Source organism: Tribolium madens, unplaced genomic scaffold (genome assembly GCF_015345945.1).
Source record: "Tribolium madens isolate multiple individuals breed KSU strain unplaced genomic scaffold, Tmad_KSU_1.1 Scaffold_97;HRSCAF=244;Tcas5.2_LG3a, whole genome shotgun sequence".
Taxonomy (NCBI): Eukaryota; Metazoa; Arthropoda; class Insecta; order Coleoptera; family Tenebrionidae; genus Tribolium; species Tribolium madens.
Genome location: NW_025401069.1, coordinates 6,951,837 through 6,977,966, shown reverse-complemented (window position 1 = coordinate 6,977,966; position 26,130 = coordinate 6,951,837). Strand labels below are relative to the sequence as shown.

Here is a 26,130-nt window from a genome sequence, read left to right as displayed (position 1 = left end):
CCATGAAAATTAAATCGAGTAACCAAAGAAAGGGATTCGGCACAGGACCCCAATTTGCAGGTCCGCAGGGACCTACACTTACATTAAATCTTATGATAAAGGCGTGGTTTGTGGCTCCCGAAATGCGTTACATTATATTACCAGGACAGGGACATATTCCTCCTTTATGTCCTGATCTACACACGCATAATCTAGTTTTGGACCCAAACAGACAAAGAAATTTTCATAATGATATTCACTTTTGTTATTCGGACGGAATTGTGCTGCCGGTATAATAGTATTTTTTATATGTAAATTATACAAAATTCCGCTGTACAATACGAGAAAATATGCTCATTTTATACCACCCATTTATTATCTTTTTAACTGTTGTATATCGGATTACTAAAGTGTCTTGCTAACTGAAATTACCGTCTATTAAATAAATACCATTATTAATTATAATCAAATTAACAAGTAAATTAAAAACTAAATATATTTTTCTAAAAATATGTGCCTTCCTGATACTTTGCAAACAAATAATAAAAAAATTATACAATTACAACAAGCCTGTCTCAGAGTTAATAAATCCGCGTAATAAACTTTAAACCTTCATTATACAAATCATTCATTCCAATACAAATGGTTTTTGATCCTATAATGTTCAAATCAGTAAGCTTACACTTCAAAGCAAGTCATTACGAGGATTTTACATTGGTCGGTAATATAATATGGCATGTTTACTGGGGTGATTAAAATAATAAAACTCCTCTTATTTACATTTATGACTTTATTAATAATATTTAATTAGAAAATAAAACTTGTTACAAACATGTTTGCACGCAAATAGATGTTTCCAAAAATTTGATTAATGAGAAAATTTGTTTCTTTAATTGAATTTCACTGTTATGTTAATTATACGCTGACAAAATAATATGTATGTACGGCAATTATTTTGAACACGAGCTTACATATTGAAATAAATTTTAGTATTATAGATTTACAATATCACAAGCAATGGCTGTGTATTATGTTAAAATAAATTAATGTTGTTTTAAATTTATGCGTCGTTATACATTGCGCCTCCATATAAATCTGAAATTTATACGTACACATAAACTGTCTTTCAATTTACTTTCATGGCATCTACTAAAATATCCCAATGTCATCCTAAATCCGAACAAAAGACATAAATACCTGCCGCATTTAGATACTATTACAAACAATAAATTACCGCAAAACAGAAACAAGTTGGAATTGGAAATTTTAAATTTTCTTCTTTATTTTAGACGATTGAAACAGACAAGCACTCGTGAGAAATTTAATAGGTAATTGTAATAAACTGAGATGATTTAACAAAAGTTCTGTAAAGTTTAGTACAGACATACAGTAATTGCTCCAATACAGTTATCAAAATAGGGTGTTGGATTTATTTCATTTTTGCTTAAAAAAACTTTAGATCCAAATCGCATTTTCGGCTTCTGTGAATATTTTTTATTTCAGTTCTCGTTTATTCGCGAATGTTTTTGTCAATTTTTACGTTTAAAATTTACATAATTCTACAGTGTTCTATAAGCTTGTCTTCTAGTAATAATACATAATGTATCTATGTATGTATACAGAGTGCGCCTGAACTCGCTCCTCAGCGAAAAATGCCATATAAGGTAAGATACCAGGAACATGGAAAAAATGTTGAAAAATTTTTATCTATAAAAATTTCGAAGTTATGAGGGTTTAAAGTTTGCTCTTTGACTCAATTATTTCTGTTGGGAAAATTATTTTACAAGTTTTTTTGCTATAGGCTATTAAAAGAGGAAACAAGGAAGCTGTGACCTAAATTGTAACTCTGTTCAATGTTATTTGTGGCTTCCATTGGCAAAATTTTTGTATCTTTACTAAATAATTGTAAAAAAACATATACAAGATCATCAGTATCATTAAATAGACATAGAAAAATGTCATATGTCAAAAAATAAATGTCAAATTTTTTGACAGATAGAATTTTTTAAACATTTTTTTCATGTTTCTGGTATCTTACCTTGCTTGAAAATTTTCTCTGGGGCGCGAGTTCTGGCGCATCCTGTATACAGCGTGTGCCAGAACTCGCACCCCAAAAAAAAATGCCATGTAAGGTAAGATACTAGGAACTTGGAAAAAATGTTAAGAAAATTCAGTCTATAAAAACTTCGACGTTATGAAAGTTTAAATGTTGCACTTTGCCTCTATTTATTTCTGTTGGAAAAATAATTGTCCAAGTTTTTTTTTGCTACAGGCTATTTATTAGAAGAGAAAACAAGGAAGCTGTATACTAGATTGTAACTCTGTAATGTTATTTGTGCTTTTATTGGCAAAATTTTTATACCTATACTAAATAATTATAAAAACATATACAAGAACAACAGTATCATTAAAATGAACATTAAATAAAAAAATGTCAAATGTCAATAATAAATGTCAAAATTTATTGACAAAAAATTTTTTAAACATTTTTTCCATGTTTCTGGTATCTTATCTGTTTGAATTTTTTTTTCTGCGGCGCAAGTTCTGACACCTCATATAAGATCAGACTTTACTTTCTGTCAGAAAAAAAATAAAAATTATCTATGAAAGTTGCATTCCTATATTTTTATTTTTTATTTTTTTTTATTAGAGTCCTTCTGTAAAATTTGGCCTGTAAAGTAGCAAAACACTACAAAATTATATACAGGGCTTTCATTTCAAAATGATCCAGTCTCAATAATTTTTGACATTGAGTAAATGTATTTTCAAGCAAAAACAGGTCGATTAGGATTCCGAGGGGGAAGTTGAAAACCAACATTAGTTACATTTTAAGTTTCATCCCCTAGTCGCTAACCACCCCTACTTTAAAATTTTAAATGGCACCCCCTATTTTTTAGAACGTTTTCGGAAAAAGAAAAAAACAGCGTCTTTAAATGTCAAAGAAAAAATTTTTTTGTCGATTTGTTTTTCATTTAGGGGTGGTTTAATTTTTGAAATTTTTAGTTCTAGTAGCCTTTGATTGAACTCAATTTAATTTAAATAAAGAATATGTCGATTTGGGTAGCGATGGGAGAGTTTAAAACCAACATTAAATACGTTTTAGGTTTCATCCCCTAGTCGCTAGTCACCCCTACCTTAGAATTTTAAATTGCACCCAGTACTTACTGAAACATTTTCAGAAAGGGAGTAAATGAGCGTATCTAACTGTCAAAAAAAAGTAAAAAGTAGGGGGTGCCATTTAAAATTTCAAAGTAGGGGAGGCTAGGGAGTAGGGGATAAAAATTAAAATGTAACTAATGTTGGTTTTCAACTTCTCCCTCGGGATCCTAATCGACCTGTTTTTGTTTAAAAATACATTTACTCAATGTCAAAAGTTATTGAGAATGGATCCTTTTGAAATGTATAATTTTTTTTGGAATGTCCAATTAAAGTTGTTAAATGCGTGTAAAAATAACAAATTATTTTAAGGTCTTGTCGGTCGTTAACAAGGCGAATCGTTCTTTATTTGACATAACAAGCCAATTAGTTAATTAGTCCTTTAATCAGTTAACTTTTGGTAAAAAATCTGTCCTGCCTGTGGTTAACCTACAGAAAAATATTATAAAAAATTGAAGAATAGTATATTAAAGTACAAGTTGCAGAAGGTGTCTATCCAAACACAAATTTGAAATTTCGAAACGAGCCGCGAAGCGGCGAGTTGAGGAACAAATGAGTGCTTGAAGAACTTTCTACAACAAGTGCTTTATACTATTTTTTCTATTTCGCCGCTTTATATCATTTTATAATTTAAAAAACGAAAATTAAAATTTTAGGCGGCTGTAAAAAATAAAAATTATTCTTATTTTCGCATTTGAAAATGAATTGTGAAGAAAGTCCGTCACTAAAATTAAGTTACCGCGAACGACTTATTCCAGCACGCAAATGACGTCATTTGGGTGCTGGAATAGACCTATTCTAACACCGAAATAGAAAAAATTATTTTTCTGTTTCACAAAAAAGTGAGCGATTTTCCTTTTCCAAATCAATGGACTAACTTGAAGAAACTGTCTTTGTTTTATTTTTATCACCTACATCTCGAGTTTATCCAAACACAACAATTACACAAAAACACTTGTTGGAGTTAATTCCAAGAAACTTGTCTAAACCGATAAAACAAAAAATTGGAACGTTTAGAAGTTTTGCCCAGTTTGTTGATTCTGTCTAATATAAACAATCAAAAATTGTATATTACACTTGGCCCTCAAAAATAACAGGCTGCCACTGAACGATTTCGGAAAAAACTCAAATGTCAATTTAATTATTAGTATATTAGTATCAACAAACATACTTGAATAAAAATAAAATCTTTGCGATAAAAAAGTAAACGACAATAAATGATCTAATTTCCTAAAATTAATTTTTAAATAATGACATTAATAATAAAATTAAAATAAAGTAACATTTCTTTACATTAATTTACTTCTAGGATTTTTGTTTGCAGTTTACAATTAGATTTACAAAAGAAAATAAAATCATACTCGTATATTTGCAGCGCTATTTGATGTATTTTTTTAATTTGTTTTAATCGATTTTTATGTTTTCTTCTTTTACCCTTAATAAATTGTTAGTTATCTGAACGAATATGTAATAAATATTTTCAAATTTAAGTAAAGACGTTAGTGGCAAAAGTTTACCTACTTTACGACATTTCGACTCTCCCAACGAAAACTATAGTAACTCATAAAAATTGGTTTTCGCGTACGATGGCTTATGTAGGGCCCAAAATACAAAAACAACGAGAAAACATTTTTTTGAATAAACAATATTACCTAAATATAGACCCTTAGCAGTTTTCAATAATATTAAACAATTCCTTGATTTGTTCTTAACAATTAAAGATTCAATGCAATTTTTCTCAAAATTGTAATTTTTGAGTTACTATAGTTTTCGTTGGGAGTGTCGATTTATTAATTTCTTATAAACGCTGTTAATTTAATTTTGGCGTCACAGTTGGCGGTGATATGAATGTGTTGCGAACGGACTACAATTTTTAATACGTCCGGTGAGCTGTCAAATGTCAAATTAGTAACTTTCAATAGGATGGTTCGTTCACAATCAAACTTTCATGGATAGCTTTGACGCCAAATTAAAAAAAAATACCCGTTATAAAAATAATTTAAGATTTTTTTGTAAAAAGACTTAGTAGACGTCGGCATCAATAATTTATTTATGTTTATTTATTTTAATAATTGACGAAAATTGTAGAAGCCGGAATAAATGAAAAATCAATTATTATTTTCAAAACAAAAATTTGGGATTAATTAGAATAAGCATAAAATGCAACAGCCCAGTGCATAGGAATATTCAAATGTTTGTACAGATAGGTAAAAATTATCTCCAGGGCGTGATTCAAAAAAATCCAAGCAAAAAATCTGAATGGATGCAAATTCTAATAAAGCTAAAATATTGGCTCGGATAAGCACAGAGGACCGTAGTTTATCCAACACAGTGGCCTGGAAAAGCCTACTCGGTGTCCTCCGAGACCGCACAGATATGTCCAGCCTGAAGCAGCCTTCTCCCACAGTGCATTCTCGACCAACGCAGTAAATCAAGACGCTTGAATCTGCCGGGAGTGATAATGCGACTCGACATGGAGAAATATGTACGGGCATTCCGTTCTGTTCTGTTTTGCTCTGCAAATTCCTTCATTGTCTCCGTTACAAAGTAGTTAAGGTCCTTCGGTAACTCCACCGCGAATATTACGGGAATCTTAGGATAACCATTGACTTTTCCGGCCGTTTCCTACACTGGCACTGCCTTCATGATGTTATTAAGATCTAAACTTGCTGAATACGGATTCGGCGCTCATGCGGAAACAAAAATAAGTCCTTTGCTCTGCTTTTAAAGAAGCTACTTAATCTAATGAGATACAATATTGGCTTTTGACTATTCGAAGCTTTCTTCCAAATTATCTACTCCCCTTTAACGACCGAATTGGATATCATTTGTCAATTGAAAACCGGATTAGTCTTCATCCACAGCAAACAGTTACTTGCCAACGGTTAGCTAATTAATCTTTGATTAATAGAACAGAACTTGAAACAAAAAAACAACTGTCTTACAAAAACAAAAATGACACATTTGTTTTGACAAAACACGAGAAATAAAAGCAGTGCAACTTGTTATTCATACAGGGTGCATTAGAACTTGCGTCCCAGCGAAAAATGAAAATGTTAAAAAAATTCTATCTATAAAAATTTCGCACTTTTGTACTTTGACTCTATTTATTTCTGTTGAAAAAATATTTTTTGCTACAGGTTATCAGAAGAGGAAACAAGGAAGCTGTATCCTGAATTGTAACACTGTTTAATATTATTTGTAGTTTTTATTGCCAAAATTTTTGTACCTTTACTAAATAATTATAAAAAAAAAACATATGTATATAGAAGATCAGTATATAAAAATGTATAACGCTAAAAATAAATGTCAAATTTTTTTGGGAGAGAGAATTTTTTAAACATTTTTTCATGTTCTTGGTATCTTATCTTACTTAAAATGTTTCTCTGGACCGCGAGTTCTGACACACTCACCCTGTATATTTAAAACAACGACTGTTTTGCTGCTCTTACAAAATGATAAATACTAACACGTACAAGGCATTTGTACAATTCTCTACTTACGCTACTATAATAACGTAGAAGTGGAATACCTAAAGGACCTATTAGTCTACGTTAATTTATGTGTTACAATAAAATGTAAAAAGACGATATTTCTAAAACCTGTCTTTAACATAGCATTTCAAAAACAGTTCAGACCCTTCTTTGACTAAATAATTAAATAATTTCTGTTTTCTTCACCGTTATATGTCTTATAATGTCCTTTACTAGTAAATATGCTCATTTTGACAATACGAACAAATTTATTAATCCGGAAAAGTCGTCTCCCTAATGAAAGTTGCCTTGTGTCTATTGATGTATTATATAGGCATTTTGTAAAAGGTTTGTCTTTGAACATTAATTTTTATTTCGTTTATTTAATTTTATGAATGTATTCTTAGGTAAAACAGTACCAATTAAAAAATTTTAAATGATTAAAATAAAAATAAAGACATATAACCTCTTTTTACATATATAAAAATATTTGTAATTAAATAAAATCTGTTTCAAATTCAGATTAATGAAACTCCGTTCTCAAAATAGTAGATTTATCATTATCAGTTATCATCAAATAAATTGTTTCACAATTTTATTATAACATAATTTCACCAATTTAATAACAAATCTATTGTTCTACTTACTTTGTGGCGATGAAATCATACCCGGTTAAAATCACAGCATTTAGAGATGATTAATAGTCTGATGTTCTTCATTTACAAGTTTAAACAATAAGAATTGTATTTATTTTACATGTACACCAAAAAATTGTCAAACATTACAGAACAGAGTTTTTTATTTACTTGTATAATTATTTATTAATTATATTTTATCATCTATCGCTTTTAATCTTTTTTGCCAGAATATAATACAACAATGAACACTATAAACTTACACCACTTATAGTACTGTAAAGTATAAAAATACTAAAACAAATTGAATAATAAACAAAAGCTTTGTTTATTTTATTGTTTTGTTTTGCAAAAGAAATGAAGTAAAAGAAAATGTAAAAATAGTGAAATTTTTTGATAAAGAAATTAGTTAACAGTTTTCTTAAATTGCATGCAATTCTAATTGCAAAAAATATAAAATGAATGTTGCATTAACGAATGACTAAGTTACAAAGTACAATTATTTAAAGCATTTATTCACTTGCAAGTAAAATAGTTGATTGCATGCGTTACCCTACTTTCAATATTTATATTCAATTTGCATAAAAATGACATTAATTTCAAAACGTATTTGATTTCATCGATAAACACTAACTGGAGCATTTTGTATAAACATTTTTCTAATATCTCTACTCAACATGCCTCAAATGTTCTTTCGTGTAATAAAAATTCAATATATGAACATTTAAAGTAGTTTAAGATTAGCTTTATCTAAATCCCTTCGTTCTACAAAGTTAGGAACTATAAAAGAATAAAGGCTAATAAAGATAAGAAGGATTCCAGGCTCAATTGCTTTTACTAACTGTAATCAACACAGTTGTTCCTCTTAGAAAACTATTACCATTAAAATGCTTCGTAACTACTCATCTAAAAATTGTTAACTAAAATTAACAGTTCCTCTCTTACATTTATATTCTTATCGCAACTTAGGCTTTTTTGTGTAATAAGTAAATTAAAGTGCACGTTTTAGTAATTGGTATTCAATAGCCAACAATTGAATCATCGATTAACGTTCCAAACAATGTATGTAGTTCAGCGGTTTAGCCACAAATTGTTAAGTGGTTCCCACTGGGTTAGAAAATAGGCTAGCCACAATTGAGGGCACAATTTCCAGTAAACATACAGCTACTGCATCGGGTGCAGCGATAATTGGTAAGCAGCGCATGCAGAATAACCCGTAATGGACCAATAAGTTGTTTAAAACTCCATTAGTCGAGAGAGCCGTTCTAACGCGTTGGGACCGGGCTTTAGTTCTCATTAGTCAGAGAAGCTTGTTTCCCTTCAGGATGTAGGACATTTCAGTGTTCCTCTCATGAATTTTGTCTAATTTCTCTCCAGAGACTTCGCCTACGCTGCTTGTGTATCATTGCTTGCACCTGACACAGCGATACCAAAAATACCTCTCATAAAACGCACATAAAATTTCATCGAAATACCATATTGATTAAGTTCCAAATTTCAATAAATAAATAATCGACTTTGCTGTTTTACTCGTAAAGTGACGCTTGTAATTTTTCTTGTGCCAGACATTTTTGTACAGAATGATTAAAGACTATTAATGAATAAGCAAATTATATGAGAGTACTTCAATACCACTCTAACACAATAAATATTTGAGCATAACAAAACATTACTTGATATTTGTTTTCCCAGTAGTTTCAATTGATTTAAAAGTTTTCTAATTCAGAAGGCATCGAAACTTTAAATTTATCTGTTTTATTACCTTTAATTTTTAAAGGAAGTATTCATTGATTTATCATTAATCTTTTTCAGAGTTCGGGTAGAGAAAGCAGGGGGAGGATGGTGTCCAAAACAACAAGTGGAAAGAGGAATTAGAGAATATCTACAAGTAGATTTGGGGGAGGTTCACGTTGTCACGGGAGTACAAACTCAAGGGAGGTATGATAGAGGTCGAGGTCAAGAATATGCCGAAGAGTACACGGTTGAATATTGGCGGCCGGGTTTAAATGAATGGAAGGAATACAAGCGATGGGATAATAAACAGGTGACAATTATTTTCAATAACAAAATATTTGATTTAGTTTTGTAAACTCACACAAAAACGATGAGTATTAAAAAAGCGTTACAATCCCGTACACAATTATTTCAAATAAATTGTTTTTTGATTTATTATTTTATTTTTGTTATCATATTCTACAATTTTATTACGCACATAAAACGACAGACGTATTTTGATGATTTACCAATTTTTGAGTGATTATTATTTTAACCTACGTTATTTCGTGAATGAAAAATCAACGAGTTTAACGAGTTTCGTGAAGTAAAACTTTAAATGTTTGGGCACGCAAAGTATTATTAATTTTGAAATATAATATTAAGTGTGTTTACGAACTAACAAGTTAATTAATTAATAATTAAAAACTTCAATATCCCGGCGCATCCACCATTTACACTTGCAATAAATAAATAAAATCGTTTTACAATCAATAAAAAACGCTGGAATATAACACAAACAATACTTGTTTTAAAAATAATTAGTAAAATAATCACGTACTTTTAAGCCATTCATTTATAGCCGAGAGTACCTACATTTTTAATATTAAAGCGTTTCTCTTTCTCGAAATCATTCTAATTACATTTAAAGCTATAAATCAGTCAAAAATATTAAATTTGCTTTTAAGCATTTGTATTCTAAAGGGTAGAAAAGTAGATTCATCTTAAAAAAGAAAATACTTTTACTTTCTACAGAATTTGAAGAACCATTTTGTATTCTATAAAATTCCTAAACATTAATTCTTTTACTTTTTAATTAATTTAAAAAATTTACCTGTTGTTTTAATTTTTGTTTTTGTAGCAATATTTTAATTACTTTATTACTATTTTAGTAGATATAAGCTAAGGTAATATCAAAATACAATATGTATTCCAACTCAAAGTGGTTTACAAAAACAGTTTACTAACTCATTCGGAAAATTTGGCATTTCCTAATAAGTGACTAACTAATGAAAGGATCATTGATCACCGATTGAAAAGTTGGTATAAATGGGTGTCAAAAGAATTTTAACATAACTTTGACAACCTTATTTGTCTGAAAAATTTCTGGTTTGTAAAATAAGTGATTTCATAAAAAAAAATAGTTTTACATAGGTAGAGCAACTACCTATTATAATAATTAGCAATAATAATTCTAACTGAGTGGAAATAAGTAGTATATATCATTTAGGGGAGATGTAAAATTAAAATCTAAATATAGTTTTTTAATGTTGGTAATTATTCAAGAGCGTATCGGTGGACATAAAGGAAAGTGCTGTTAGAGATGAAGTCGTTTCGTAACCACATTTCGTCTTCCAGCTATTACAAATTATAACCAATTAATATTATGGATACGAAAGCAAATGCAATTGTGCCCACGCAAAGCACATATTTTTATCTTGATTGTTTGTATCAAACGGTGACTTCCACAAATCGCCAACTATCAAAGCAGCACGCAAGCAAATATTCTGATCGTTACGAGTCAATTTCGAGTCAGTTTGCGGAAACATCCGTGATCAGCCGTCCCATCAGTGACCGTCGCACGGGTCAATGCGTCTGGATATCAGCACAAAAACGATTCCCTTTTTCAAAACGAGATATTCATGATTCCGATACACAAACTTGCCGTTTTATCTTGGCATCACAGGTCATTATTAGCATTTTGTTTACGGTATCTGCACAATTATTTGTTTTTTGTATCTTTTTAAACTTCATAAAGCGTTTTCATCACTATCGACTGATACTCTTTAATTTAGAAATTCCCTTTTGTTCTATGTGAATTAAGTAATTCTTGTGAATAAACGTGTAAGCTGCTAATTGAAAATAATAGAATGTTTGACTTCAGATGTATGCACAAGTAATTTAGTAGATGTTAGTAATTCAAATCCCGGCCTTCATAGTGTGAACGTTGAGTACTGCTTTGTTGCTAATAGACTTAGCATTTATTGACACTTTAATTAATCTGCCCGCAAATGGCGAAAATTTTGAAGGAATTAACCTTTCAAGTTCATTCATCTCTGTTGGTTTTTATTTTTATTTGTATAATAATTATCTTGAAATCTAAAACAAGCATGTTTTCAGTTGCGTCTACCACAAACGGAATATTTTAATAAATCTGTTTAGAAAATATTAAAATGTGAATACAGGTAATGAAAATAGGTGTTTCAAATCTCATTTCTACCTCTTACACCCACTACATGTAAAGTCACAAGTAGAGTCATAATTAGGGGTACCTAATTTTTTTACCAGCGCTTCTTTAAGCCAAAACAAAGCAATTAACTTTTATATAATTTAGTAATAAAATGCTTTCTTAAAAAGGTAGTGTTAAAAACAATTTTATTTTTATAAAACAGAAAAAGAATTAGCCTCATTTTCATAGTAAACCTATATTATATTATATTAGGATTAATTGCTTTGTTTTGGCCTTGAGAAGATCTAATTAAAAAATTACACCTAATGATGACTAACCCTGTACAATTTTCAGACAAAAACAGTTAGATAAAAAATGATATCAATTAAATGTAAGAGATTGTTGTTAATTATTTTACATAGAAGTACATATAACATTTCTTTTAAGTTTCAACAAAATTACATTAATAATACTGAAATGTTCTCTGATTTATGGCTTTTACAACAACGCCAAAGTTTAAAAAATACTTTTAAATTTAACCCAACACACAACTCCATAATTGAATAAAGCACTGTTAACCTGAAGTGTCATAATATTTTATTTTTTCTTTTATGAACCATAACTTATTTCTTAGTTGATATACCGTAGGGACGAATTCTGAATTTTAAACTGTTACAGATCCGCTGCACAAACAAAACAATAACACTTAGTTTTATTACTCGTAAAAGAAAAGTAAAGTCTGTAAAATTTATACTAAAAGTGCGCATTTAAACATATTTTCGAAACAAATCACCCGCAAAGTAAAATTCTGGAGAATTGTATTTTGTTCCACTTTTTCAGATAATTTGATTTTTTATCGTAATTCATTAACATTTATGACACACAATCACTCATTTTTGAGATTGGACTCTTGTTGACAATAATCTCACAAAATACAAAACTGATCTAAATTGTATTTTACGATACATCAGCACTGTGTCATGTGTCTACGTATAGAAATTTGAACCTAAAGTCACATTTGAACCTAAAGTGTGTTAACTTTTATAAATTTTATATAAATTATTTGTGCCTGTTTGCTCTTTGAAAGCATTATAATCGAATAGCTGAAGACAGACACCATTACCTAAGGTCTAAAGACAGAATTCAGTGCTAATAATTTTGATAGAAACATACCGCAAGTAAGTACAATGTTGTTAACAAATGAGCTTTTTGCTACAAAAACTTTAATGAGAAAAGGTGCATATACAAAAAAAAGTTATTTTGCAGCAGATACAAGCAGGTATTATGAAAATTGGCAATAAATTCTGTGTAATTTATTGAAATTGACTCAAAGTTCGTGAATGTTCTAAATTCTTCTTCAGTTTTAGTTTCAAAATTGTTATTTTTTCAACTTGTACCTCAAAAAGGGTACAAACAGACACTAATCAATTGCTTTCTTTCTCATTCATTTTGTATTTTTTGCTAAAAATTGAGAATGTTTAGTAAACCTGCATTACAAATTCTCTCTACATTTTAACGGACTGACTCCCTGCTTGCAAACTTTTTGTCTCCTTTTATAAAACTGTTAGCGGTACCAAATTTTCTCCCAATTCTTGTGTTTCGTCTCTGAATTTTCTTAAATATTTTTTGTACTGACATTTAAGACATTGTTTTCAAATTAATCAAAAACCGGAACCGACAACTTTCTTTATTAAAATTACCATGAATGAATTTGCTATTGGTGCCAATGTTAAGACTGCTTGACATTTTCATTTAAAAAAACAGACTTTATATCATACATAAGTACATACAAGGTGATTCACGAGGAATAATGAGCCTGACCAAATTCTCGATGCAACGACCATTACTCTTCGCAAGTTATTTTGCGACAACTGTAATGTTGGTTGCATCGAAAATTTGGTCAGGCTCATTATTCCTCGTGAATCACCCTGTAGAGAATTATTTAAAACTGCAACTACAACATTGATTTACTTTTCATTTAAAAATTTATTGAAATGAAAAGCTCACAATAATTAATTAGTCATAATTATCGTACTCAATAACCGTCAATTAAAATTTCAACGTAACGTAAGCGAACAGTTGAACGGTTTTATAATTTGCAGTTAATACGAGTATAAGGGAAAATAAAAAAAAACTGTTTCAGTGGATGTGGTTGTAAATTAAATCAATTTTATCTACGACTTTTAAATTATAACGTTATTAAAGTTGTATCTATAGACACTTAATATTACAGTCCGTTTAATATAAATTCATAATGGCAATCCTTCCCTGTATGGCCTACAGTTTATACGCAATTTGACATTTTTACTAATTAAATTAAAACGTCAACTCCCAAACATCAACTTTGTCAATACCAAAAATCGAAAATATTTTATAGTCGTGGACAAGGCATAGTATTCTACCCGCATATTATGGCTACGATTCACTCAGGTGATTAAAAAACTCTTCTATGAGTTTTTTTTAAACTTCATCTTCGTGAATAACAGCCATCATTATATGCTCGTTGAATAATATACTATTATTTATAAATATTATCTGTAAACCGAAAAAATCGTCTTGAATCATTTTGTTTTAAAAACACAATAGGCTTTCAGCAAAGCACAAAGAAACCTCAGATATTTCCAGATCTTTAATCTCATCTGATTGTCTGTCAGCAAACACAATACTTACGATGATATCGTTTAAATACGACTCTTATTCCGGCTGTATTGCAGACGTTCTTTAGAAGAAGTTACATTTTTTGTACTTCAGCCATCCGTGACAGGAATGTCAAGAAAAGAATTATATTCTTCTGAAAATAGCATTGCTCCAGTTATGCATGTTATGGGAATATGAGAAAATTGAATAGACAGAGACTTATCTCAAATTTTTTAGATTTAATTATAAATAAGCTTTAACATAATTTAAGTTGGGATTAAAGGATACACTTTTCTAGACAAATTGGAAAAGTTTTATCTTCAAAAACATACCTTTCAAAACATAATCACTGCAGCTAAAAAGATTATAAAAACCACGTCTCTAGTGAAATGTTTTTCACTCTTCTACTAATTCACTTTTTGACTTTAATTTTAGACAATATTGGACCGAATATTCACAGGGTTAAAAAAATTAAAGGCTAATCACTTGCCAACACCGATTTAGCATTTTCAATCCAAGTTCAAAATCTTACACAATTTGTTTCTTTTGTAATATAGGAAATATAAACAACCAAAGCTCAAATAAAAAGTTTAAAAGTGCAGAACAAACATTATTAAAGTTTTACAATACCAAATCGATATTTCTTAGGCTATCCACATAGGTAAATAAATATAAAGTAAAAGTCAACAAAACTTAAAGTAGAGTTTATAAATGTACCTAAAAGCTAGCCAGAAAGTTTGCGAACTGTTACAATAAAGAATTATTTAAATTTTTGTTTATGTAACTAGATTTTATAGTACATGCATCTTATCTTACCTACCGACTGATTGAAAATGTTTATTTTTCGGTTGTTCATAGCTTGATATTGAGAGAAAATGCTTTTAATTTTTTGTTGCTAACTTACGCAGTTATTTTTGGCCACCCAGCAGAAGCTGCAGAAATTCGGAATTATAATTGAAACAATTAAATTTTCAGATATTGCGGGGAAATAGTGACACCGCTTCTGTGGAAAGTCAGCGTTTAATGCCTCCAGTGTTCGCAAGCAAAGTGCGAATTCTGCCCTACAGTGTCCACAGGAGAACTGTTTGCCTCCGAATTGAACTTCTGGGATGTCCGTATGAAGGTGAAGTGAAATTTTTATTGATCTTTTAGTACACTAACTAACATTGCCTTTAATTACACCAAAAAACTTATACTAAAAAACTACTTCAATTTATTTGGTTGAAGTAGCAGGAAAATTCAGCGTAGGGCATGTAAATGACCTCTTTATAATATAGCAGGATTGCGATTAATCAGTGTCAAGAGCAGCGCTTACTGTAGACGGTAGATTACATCTCGGAGAGACCACGGCGTGTGATCCACTACTTAACTTATCCATAATTAATAGGGAAATAGTACTTTGAGTGACATTTCATGAATAGTTTACAAGACAGTCACGTTGTTGCCGAATAGGCTATTGGCTTACGAACCCTAAAGCAGAGTGTCAATTCGCAGCTATGATTTAAACATTACCTATCAGTCTCCATTTTAGTAACTTCAAGCAGTGCAAAATTCTTATCCATTGTGTAATACAAGTCACCTGTAATTACAGCAGATTTAGATGTAGACCACCACTGTATAAGATCAAATTTTAACATCATAATTAATTCGCAACCCCTTGTTATCTCACATGTTAAAGAGAGGATACAATTTCAAATCAACACAATTATTTAAATTATTCGCACACATTAATTATTTTTTTACTTTATAATTTTTAATTTGCAGCAGACTAATCTATTTTACATTTTGAAACACTTTGAAGTTTTTGCAATGGTCACGCAAAATTGGTGTAACACCTGCATAATGCTATTCGTGAAAAAACTACCGGTAATTACCGGAATAACGCTATGCGGCTGTTATTAGAAATGTCAAAAATGTAACAACTACGAGTATTCTTTGATAGAACAGTTGTGGCTAAAATTCGAAATTTGAATAAAAAAGCAAAAATAATTTTATATTGTAAAATGAAATACTACAATATTTAAATGACTCTCAATAAATGGATAACGGAAAACCTTTGTGCGTAAAAACGGATTTAAATTTTTGATGTAATTTTAAATAAATTAAAGGAATTTATGAAATTTAATGCAAGAGGAAGCAGATTATAAAATATGTGACAATTACGTATGAGCTGCAGGCATACATGCGAGCGCAGCAACAATATTTTTTACACAGATTTTAACAAAATAAAGAAAAGTTCTTTTCTGTATGACTAAATTATTGTTAAGGTAATTTGTAGAACTCTAATTGCTATTATTTTGTTAGATGCGAACGCATTTGGATAAATTTTCTTTAATTTAATAAATAATAAACAAAACTTAGTGCATTTACATTTAAGCAAAATAGATGGAGTAACCTCAAAGAGGTGTACTTAGGGTATTAAGCTGAATAAAAATTAGGTTTCAACCTTTTTAATAATAAAACAGCTTTTTCTCTCAAAACTGGACGTCCTCTGTAGTTTTAATCTGTTGCGGTTTTATAGGTACGTTGAAATTATACCAATTTCATATAATATGCACCCCAACTGAATTTCATACTGATGACCTACTACAATTGGGATGCCAAAACTAATTTGCTTGTGTCATACTTGGTTATGCCATATGTGATCATTGATTCTACTGTAACGTTCTGGTCGATGTTGAATATCAACAGTCACGTTTTGCCTAATTCCAAATAATCTTTGTAAAATGGAGAGAAAAGCAAAATTTCTAAACAAACTTTACAAAAAAGGAAATATTAGCATAATTCCAGTTTTTACAAACAAAACCTACACATTTTGAAATTTTGTGAAAAAAACAAACACAACTTATCTGCTTCGTTGAAATAATTTAAATGCTATCTGTGTTTTTAATTTGATGCCTGCTCGTTAAGCTGAATTTAGTTTATTGCAATTTAGATGTTAGTGAATTATTAATCTCTTAAGGTGTTAATACCATTAAAATGACGAAGCTTTTCTCGGCGCTTATTTCATTATCATCTTCAACCATTACCCATAATTCATTCGTGGACTAATTACTTTCAAGCTAGCAGCATTGAAATTTTCACATCTGCACCGATAAACACCCTCTTAATTAAATTCTATATGCGATCTCGAAAGACGATTTTCTAAATAAGCGACGTCTGTAACACTAACAAAATAAGATGAAGGGCCAAGCCAGATGTCGCCCACTCTCAAACTGAATTATCGTTCTAATTCGGATAATACGGATTAGGTAGACATAATCGCGACGCACTTAGTTACTCAATATTCGGTTTCTTGCATACAACGGGCAAAACTCGACTTAATTAGATTTCGCACAAGGAGTCGTGATTGCCGTGATATACGTTTACAACCGTCCTATTGCATGCAATTATACGAAATCTGTCCAACTGCCTGCAGAATAACGTTTAAATTAAAACTGTTTTAATTTAGTTTGAACAGACCTTAGAAAATTAAATGCTCGCTTTATTTTCACTTTCTATCTAATCTATACTTTTAATATACTGAACGACTACGAGTACTTATATAAAATATTTTCATCAGTCTGTTTTTTCTAACTTCTAACATTAGAAAGAAAAAATATTTTAAGTTTTATAATTAAAAATTCAAATTTAATCAAAGCAAAAATGTTTCAAGTAAAACTGAATTCTAAAAGTATTTTTTGAAAAATAAAATCTTAACCCAAATTTTTCTAGAACTTTCATAAAAAAGTATTTAGACAGTTGAAGTAGACTTTTGATCTTGGGTAAACAGGGCACTGCTTTACCTTTTAATATAATTTTTATGCCATTTTTATACAGGGTTTAAACTAAATATCGTTCAATTTTCAAATAATCATAAAAGTGTTTTTATTTTGTACTCAATGTTAAAGAGTGATTTTATCAACTAATTTTAGTAGATAAAGTAGTCTTTTATTGTCTAGTGAAATAAAGTAATTTTAATCTACTGTTTATATTCAAGAAATTCTGGTAGGTGTGTACAAAATAAAACGAAATATTATACACGACGATAAAAATTGTTGTCTACTCGTGAAAAAAGTCCACTCGTGACTTCGTCACTCGTAAACTTAACCTTTTCACTCCTGAATAAACAATTTCTTTATCGTCTTGTAGATATAGTAAATAACAATTTTTTCTCTTTGTAAAGCGGCATTTGATAATTTAGGTACATAATAATAAATTGTTGGCGAAATAAAAATCATTTTGAAATATACACTGAATATTAATTACAATTTATTTTTTATTGTTGAAATTAAATAAAGAATTTCTTCAAACCTTTATATTTTGTCTCAATTAAGTAATTCAAAATTAATTAATTACCTGCACTTCAATACAGTTCGTTCTTACTATTAAAATGCTAAATAAGAATTAGATTGCCTAGTTACGTGTGCAACTGTTTCATTCCTTATTCCACATAAAGCGAAACCTTTTCAAAATAAAAAAAAAACAAAAAAACAAAGTTTACTTCAAGCGCTTTGTATGTACTATTTGAAATTTTTCATGCGTCACGATTACAACACTAAAATTGCAATAAAATCGTGATATTGCACTTTTACAAAAAACTCCACAGTTAAAGCGATTTCACCAGTTTTGTAATTATTTTACGTACGAATATTTTGCTTTTTTCCGAATAAAGTTTAAACTGTATAACCGTTTATACAGTTTATTCTATGTTTTTAATTCGAGGAAAATGTTTATAAAATAATAAGATAGTAAAATTTTCTGTATTTTCCCAATTGTATTTGCATATAAGATGCATTTATGTTTACTATTAAAACTAAAAACTACACACTGTAAGATTTAATTCATACATTCCTACGGAGAGACAAATAAGCTGCTGTAATTCTGTAACAGTTGGTAAATTTAAATTTTATTTGACATTGTTGGCAACTAAAATTCGCATAAATTTCATTTAAGTCTCACACTGGACAAAATATGGGAAAATACTAAGAAAACTTTATTTAATTGAATAATTTCATTGGATATGAAACGGTGTTGCAAACTGTATATGTGAGGTAACTTTTCATGAAACTTTTTGCTTTTGGTATAGAGGGGTGAATTTCGAAACGCTTTTGCCGGCAGTAGTTCCAATGTGCTTCCAATAAAACAATTTTTTCTGTTGATACCAAATAGAATTGGGAACTTCATTGCGCCGGTGGCGAGGAATGTATTGATAAATCATAGAGTCGAGGCAATCTATTATTAAAACTGCGAGTGGTCCATGTGGTGGACCGTGACGGGCAAGGGAAAATAGAATCCCTATATAGAGGGTTTATTATATTTTGCTTTTATAGCCAGTCTGGCATTCTCGTCGTTTACTTCATGCAATCGACATCCCTTATTGCATGGCCATCTATAGCTTGACCGTATCAATGGCTTGACAGGTTATGGGATACACATCCTGGGGTGAACACGTACACTATTGTACTCAGCTCATAAAATAATATAAAAAATCTTGCTAAGCGCTGTGTGAGAAAAATTATAAGGTTTAAGCAAATTTTTTCAACAAAATTCTTTTGAAAATCTTTTAATACACATTACAGCGTCAAAGTCTGGTCGTTAGTTTATTTCTTGATGCAAAATTTGCTCCAACAACAAGTCTTGTGTATTAGGAAATTTGATACACACTCTAACAAGACTTTATCAAAAAGCTAATTGAAAAGTTTTATTTAAACAAAGGATTTTTATATTTTTAGAACGTTAAATCATTATTTAAAAAAAAGGTATTTCTAAAAAATTCATCGTTTTTATTTAATTGACTTTTTCCACTTACCTCTTGTACATTCGATGAAGCAACAGGCAACGACCACCAAAGTTTGTATACTATTTTAATCACAATCATCTTCTTTAAAGAACAGAAAACCAATAAAAAAACTAACTAACTTTGAAAAACATGACAAATCATAGTTTAGGTTGGGAAGTGGTTACTTCCTTATAAGTTATAAGTTTTCGGGTTAGGAAGTAATCACTTCTCAACCTGAACTGATAAGAAACTGACCACTTCCTAACCTAAACCTGATATTTCATATCAATTTTTAAATGAAGTTGAAATGTCATACTTTCCAACTTTTCACATGGAAGGTAATTTGATTAGATATTACTTTGTTAGGTACTGTTAATGAAGCTGTTTTTTAATGCCCAAATGTTTTTTTGACACAAAAACGGCATAATTTCCGCGTCAAGAAACCACGCGTTTTGCAGTTAATGTAAAAATAACTATTTGTCAGCCCAATAATGTTTTTATTTATTTAGTTTTTCTAAATGAAAAAAATATAATGGATAACAAAGGCAATTAAAAAAATCAACTAACCTATTTTTTTTTCATGAATGTTTAGCCAAAAATAGGAATTATATTCCAAACTTTTAACATGCACAATTGCACATCAAAACCGTAGTTTTTAAACATTGGTACTTAAAATCTTCACTTAATTTAGCTGTTTCACGTAATTTATCAATTTAGATCGTATATACGAATAAATTTTTAATTTGGATAGTTTTGATTTTCGTTAATTATATTTAGCTAATCTCTTTACAGGCGGAATTATATCCTACAGCATTCCCGAAGGCTCAGAACCATCTCAGGGACTATATGACAGTTCTTATGATGGTACTCGCAACGATGGGATATTAGAAGGTGGTTTAGGTCGTCTTGTAGATGGCGAGTTTGGTGCCGACAATTTTAGATTAGATATCGGCTACGGCAAAGGTATCTTGCTTTTTTCGTTATTGACATAAATCAATTATTTAATGTTCAGGTAATGGATGGATTGCTTGGAGGAATGACACTAGTGTTAATGGCTACGTCGAACTTACGTTTGAATTTGATCAAATAAGAAACTTCAGCGAAGTTCATTTATTCACAAATAATTTTTTTAGCAGAAATGTTCAGGTGAGTGAGATCTACTTCTGAAAAGTAGTTTCGACTTTATATAAACATATAACACATACTTGCTCTTAAAAAAACGTATACATCTAAGTATTATTTTGTTAAGATTTCAGATTTTCTTCATCGCGAACAATTTCTCAGAAACGAAAATTATTATAGTTATTACTCACCCTCTCCTTGCAACGTAAACGACCGTAGCTCTCATAAAATTATCTCTCACCCCATCACTATCAGACGTTCTAAACCGAATTCCACAGTTACAAAGCATTCTTGCAGTTCATTTTTCTTGATAAAGCATTTTATTCACAAAGATTACATTATTTTGCTGATGCAAATGTTGACGAAAAACCTTTTGTAGCTATTAGTAAATTATAAAAAAGTAWTCATTGTTTACCTAAGAAACTTTGRTTACTATAATTTAGTCTATAATTAATCGGATTAGCAGATTTTACATTTTTTTACCAATGCTTTAAAGAAAAGCCAGAATCAATAAAGCTACCTGCAATGTTAAATAATACAATCGGATTAAAAAGCTTTTTTCGTGTTTTAATCAATTAACATATTTTAACTAATGCATAGCGATCGGAAGCTACAGATTTTTTTTCTTTTACTACAGAGCATATAAACGCATTTGCCTCCTGGATACTAATTCACTATGTGCGCTATAAAAAAAGCCTTTAGCAACTTTGCTTGCATTTCCAAACAAAATAAAATTAAACCGGTTAGGTAACTCCAATTTTTTCAATTAATTATGTATATAAAATAAAAATAAATATCTTCCATTATTGTGCTCGAAAGAAAGGAAAAGTAACTTTTAGGGCTGTTCAAACTTTTTGTTAAATCGAATTTAATAACAGTGTCTCCTTTGATATATCGGTTAGTTCGTAAAAAGAAGTAATTGGTTTGATTGTCTTGTCATTTTTCCTTTAGGTTTTCTCCAAAGCGAAAGTGATGTTCAGTATCGGAGGACGTTTCTACAATGGCCCAACACTGTCCTATTCATACATGCCAGATCGAGTGCTGGAAAATGCCCGGAACGTCTCCATTAATCTTCATCAAAGACTCGCTCGTTTCATCAAACTGCGTCTGTTTTTCGCGGACCGCTGGATGATGCTCAGCGAAGTAGCCTTTGATTCTGGTAAATTTAACATGAATTTTTTTTAGCTTCTGTCAACAAAATTCCAGAAAAAATCCTGCATGACTGCCCAAAGTTTCGATAGATAAAAACAAGTCGTCCTTTAATGCAAATAATAAAAAGCTCTCAAATAAAATTTTGATTAGTCTGGATTCCAGCTCGTAAGCAAAAAATCTCGACGCCGGCAAAAGAAAAACGCTATAAATTTCTACTAAAAGGAAAAACTGTCACGTTTTTATTTAATTGAGCATCTGCATTATTTGCATTGTAAAAATAAGCATACAAAATTTTTGCAAGCTTTCAGAACGCTTACTACGCGATTTTAGTATGTTGTGTCCATAACGTGTACTATCATTCTCACCCATCTGTACAAAGGGCTCTCATAATAAGAGTTTGCATACGAGCTGCATAAAATAACTGATGACTACGTGTTTCAGTGCCTGTCGCGTTCAATATTTCCGAAGAGGAAACTCTTGATCTTAGTGAAAACGAACTTGTAATTAGTTCAGCCGGTGGAAATACATTGGATGCTTTTGAAACAAGTAAGTTTGCGAGTTTCTTAGCGTTTTTCATACTTTCAAGGTTTCTCTTAGTTGCAGCTCGCAAAGAAGGTGATACATACGTGGAAATAATCATAGGTGTATTAACGGCAATAATATTATTACTCTTAGTAGTTTTTGTGATAATTTTAATACTTAACAAAAGACATAAACTGCAAGGGTCGCCAACCTTGCTTAAAAACCCTTTTGGTGTCACCATAAACATGAAGGTACACATTTTTGACTGTGATAAAACTCCAAAAGACATCAAAAAAATTTGCAGGATTTGTTGATGAATTTGTCATCGAGTAACAACGCGGCTCAGAGCAGCCACCCAACTCCAGTGAGTCAAGAAGCGCCAGGAGATTCTTCGTCTGTTTCTTTCGAACAGTATCGATCACCGCTTGTGGGAAATTATTATACACCAAACTATGCAACGTTGAGGTGTTCGTCAACAATGGAAGAACCGGAAGAGCCTCCGGAAGTACCTCCGTTACCCGATTCACCAACACTACATCAAAGTCCCATTTCAGCATCGTCTCCTCTCCACTACAGAAGTTTACAAAGCACGCCAGCAATAAGTCCAAAGTCAAAGATGATTAATTTAGGAAATTATTTTCCGAGAGTTGCCACTGATCCACCAAATCGGAAACGATATCACACAGCGCCGAGGGAGAAACACAGGGTAACGTAATAGATCAAAGTTGCGGTTTATTTGTTCAATATAGGTTATAAATTAATAACTCTGAAAAGCCTGAAAGCGGACGGTCGCACAATCGGAGCTTAATTACGCGGCTTTTTAGATCTATCAGCGACGTTCAAGTAACTTATCAAATTATGAAATTATGCATAAATTGAATGAGTTTATTTTTATATAAAACAAACCGATTTTTTACGGCTTATAACACTCATAATATTTACAAAGGTGTATACCCACCTAAATCAGTGTAAACAAAAAGAACGTGACGGAAATTTATTTTCGCATTCTACATTAATGCGTGTGTGCTTACTAATAACTACAATTCCTAATTGATTTTAGTAATTTGCCAACAAAAATAAAATATAAATCTGAATCTGCGGAAAACAGATTACATTTCTTGATATAATTTGACCACAGGGCAGATTTATGAAAGTTTAGATACAATATAATCCAACGTAAATATTTGCACGGTTTCATAAAGTCTCAGCTTATATAAATCTACTAAACCTTTATTAAATATATAAGATTCAAAAGCAACTTTTTCACGATTTACAAACAATGAGTTTTCATTTCTAAATAGCTCTGAAAGTGACCACAAAATAAATAGAAAAATTAGATGCCAATAAAACGCATCTTACTTCATAACAAAAAATAAAATTGCAACAAAAATTTGAATTATTATGAATTATAAAAGCAGCTGCTTCAAAACATGTTTTTGTAGTTATGCACTAAAATAAATCGCCGCAACAATGTCTACAAACAGTTTAGTTTCAGCACTTTTCAAAAAGAAATGTTTGTTTCTTACACAATTTTGAGTAAATATGCAGTAAAAAACAGAAGCCCTCAATTAATATATTCAAAAAAATCGGCATTAATGTCCTCAAATTAATTAATTATAATTTCACCAAAATATAAGCCAATTCTTTTAATATACTTTCTGGAAACAAATCTTTTAATGCGATTGAGATGGCGCATTTAATAAAAAATTTTAAAGAGATGAAACTGCTAAATTTCTTTAAAATCTCAAAAGTACCTAATAATGGGTATTTTGTTTTATAGGAGTAATGTTTTGAGGCATAATTAAAAATACACGTTTAGAGAGAGAAATTTTTATAAAAAGTCATAAAATTATGAATCGAATAATCATTTCCAATACCGTCCATTAAAGTGTTTATTTTATATACTCGTACTAAACACATTTTTTGGTTGCAAAAGTTGCCCATTAAAAATATATAAAGTTGTTTTTTTACTTTATTCACTAAAAAAAATTTAATAAACCATTGCTTTAATATTAAAAATAATATTGATTCACTTTCATGAAAATTCCAAAATGCTAAATTATTCTATAAACGTTAATATTTTTTTGACAACAAAAATGAAAAAAAGTGACTACAAAAACATTTATACTGAAAAGAAACAACTGCTATCTCAACAGATCTCAACTTAAAAATTTTATAATATTTCTACTTACAAAATATTTTATAACGCCAACGTAACATAAAAACACATTTTTACATTTTAGGAACACAAATATTTCTCTTAGAATCTGTATAAAGTAATCGTATTACGAGTAGTAATGTTTTTATTAAAAAACTACCAACGTTCCATTACTATTTGCACTAAAACATTGGCTACACTCGTATTTGTCTTCATTAAAATCAAAGTAATTATTTGGTTTAAGTTCGTATTAATACCCAAATCATATATAAACGGCTTTCGCAGTAAAATTCACCTTTCATGAATAGTAAAGTAATTAGGATGATTTGAGGCATGAAATGTTTCATTATTATTCCAAAGATAGAAATAGCGCTTCTGTTTCTTGTTAGATTACAATTCCACAATGCAATAAATCACGAAACTCTAGATAATAAATTAATATTGCAGATACCACCGCCAGTTGTGTGTTGGAACATAGCTCCTAGCATGGGTCACGCTTACAGTTGCAGAGAAGCGGAATTAGTACCGATACCGCGATATTCTCTCCGGCCGTTGGAAAAAGTCGGATCTTGTCACGCCGGAGAGGTAGGTAACTCATTAAATTGGATAAGTTACGCCTTATCTAATTACACCCTTTACTTTCTTACTTAATTAGGAAATAATTTTGTTGGATTTAGCAAATCACGAGCAAACATCTTTTTTCAAACTTCCTGACTTTTGCAGATTAAAGAATTAAAAATAAATGCAACCTACAAGAACCCCAATTTTTAATTTGACATTTTACTGATCTTTACATTCGTAAAATACTACGTTTCCCCAAAATAAAATTTATTAAAGAAATACGAGTAACTTTTTATTGTTTGTTGTGTGGAAGGGCGGGTTTGGGAAAAAGATCTAATATGTCATAACATAACGTTTCCAGATCACCCTCTGCGAAACGGAAGGTTTAGAGGATATAATTCCGGGCGTTTGTCGTTTAGTGGCTGTCCGAACACCGAGTCCGGAAAGAGCGAAAAGTGATGCTGCGACAGGCTCAATGGAATCACTTCGAGAAGTTCGCTTCCTCGCCAGCTTATCTGATACGAATATTTGTAAAGTTTTGGGAGTTTGTACGGCCGAACAGCCACCCTGGACCGTCATTGAATACGGTGAAATGGGAGATCTAGCTCAGTATCTGCAGTTTCTCGTCAATAGAAATGGCACWGTTCGGTCTTCGACCGATCAACCCGTAAGGTAAGTGATTGCTGATACCAGATGGTCAGATCTTCCGAATAGCGAACATAAAATCTGAATTGATAATAGCAGATTGACGAATAATGCTAATGCCAACTTGCCACGCTTGTGCTATTTGAGGTCTTGGACAAGGGAGACTT

General features: G+C 30.6%; 1 protein-coding gene across 2 annotated transcripts in view; it reads left to right on the top strand.

Moving 5' to 3' along the window:
* The window catches only part of LOC123014542 (discoidin domain-containing receptor 2-like), a 60,081-nt gene that overhangs the window by 28,974 nt on the left and 4,977 nt on the right, over positions 1–26,130 (top strand). For both annotated transcript variants that reach the window (XM_044413709.1, XM_044413710.1), the window contains exons 4-13: positions 9,056–9,287; positions 15,018–15,165; positions 20,596–20,766; positions 20,816–20,949; positions 21,877–22,084; positions 22,519–22,623; positions 22,675–22,850; positions 22,904–23,305; positions 25,205–25,342; positions 25,680–25,990. In XM_044413709.1, the coding sequence (XP_044269644.1) occupies positions 9,056–9,287; positions 15,018–15,165; positions 20,596–20,766; positions 20,816–20,949; positions 21,877–22,084; positions 22,519–22,623; positions 22,675–22,850; positions 22,904–23,305; positions 25,205–25,342; positions 25,680–25,990 (2,025 nt within the window). The remainder of the gene's footprint in view (positions 1–9,055; positions 9,288–15,017; positions 15,166–20,595; positions 20,767–20,815; positions 20,950–21,876; positions 22,085–22,518; positions 22,624–22,674; positions 22,851–22,903; positions 23,306–25,204; positions 25,343–25,679; positions 25,991–26,130) is intronic.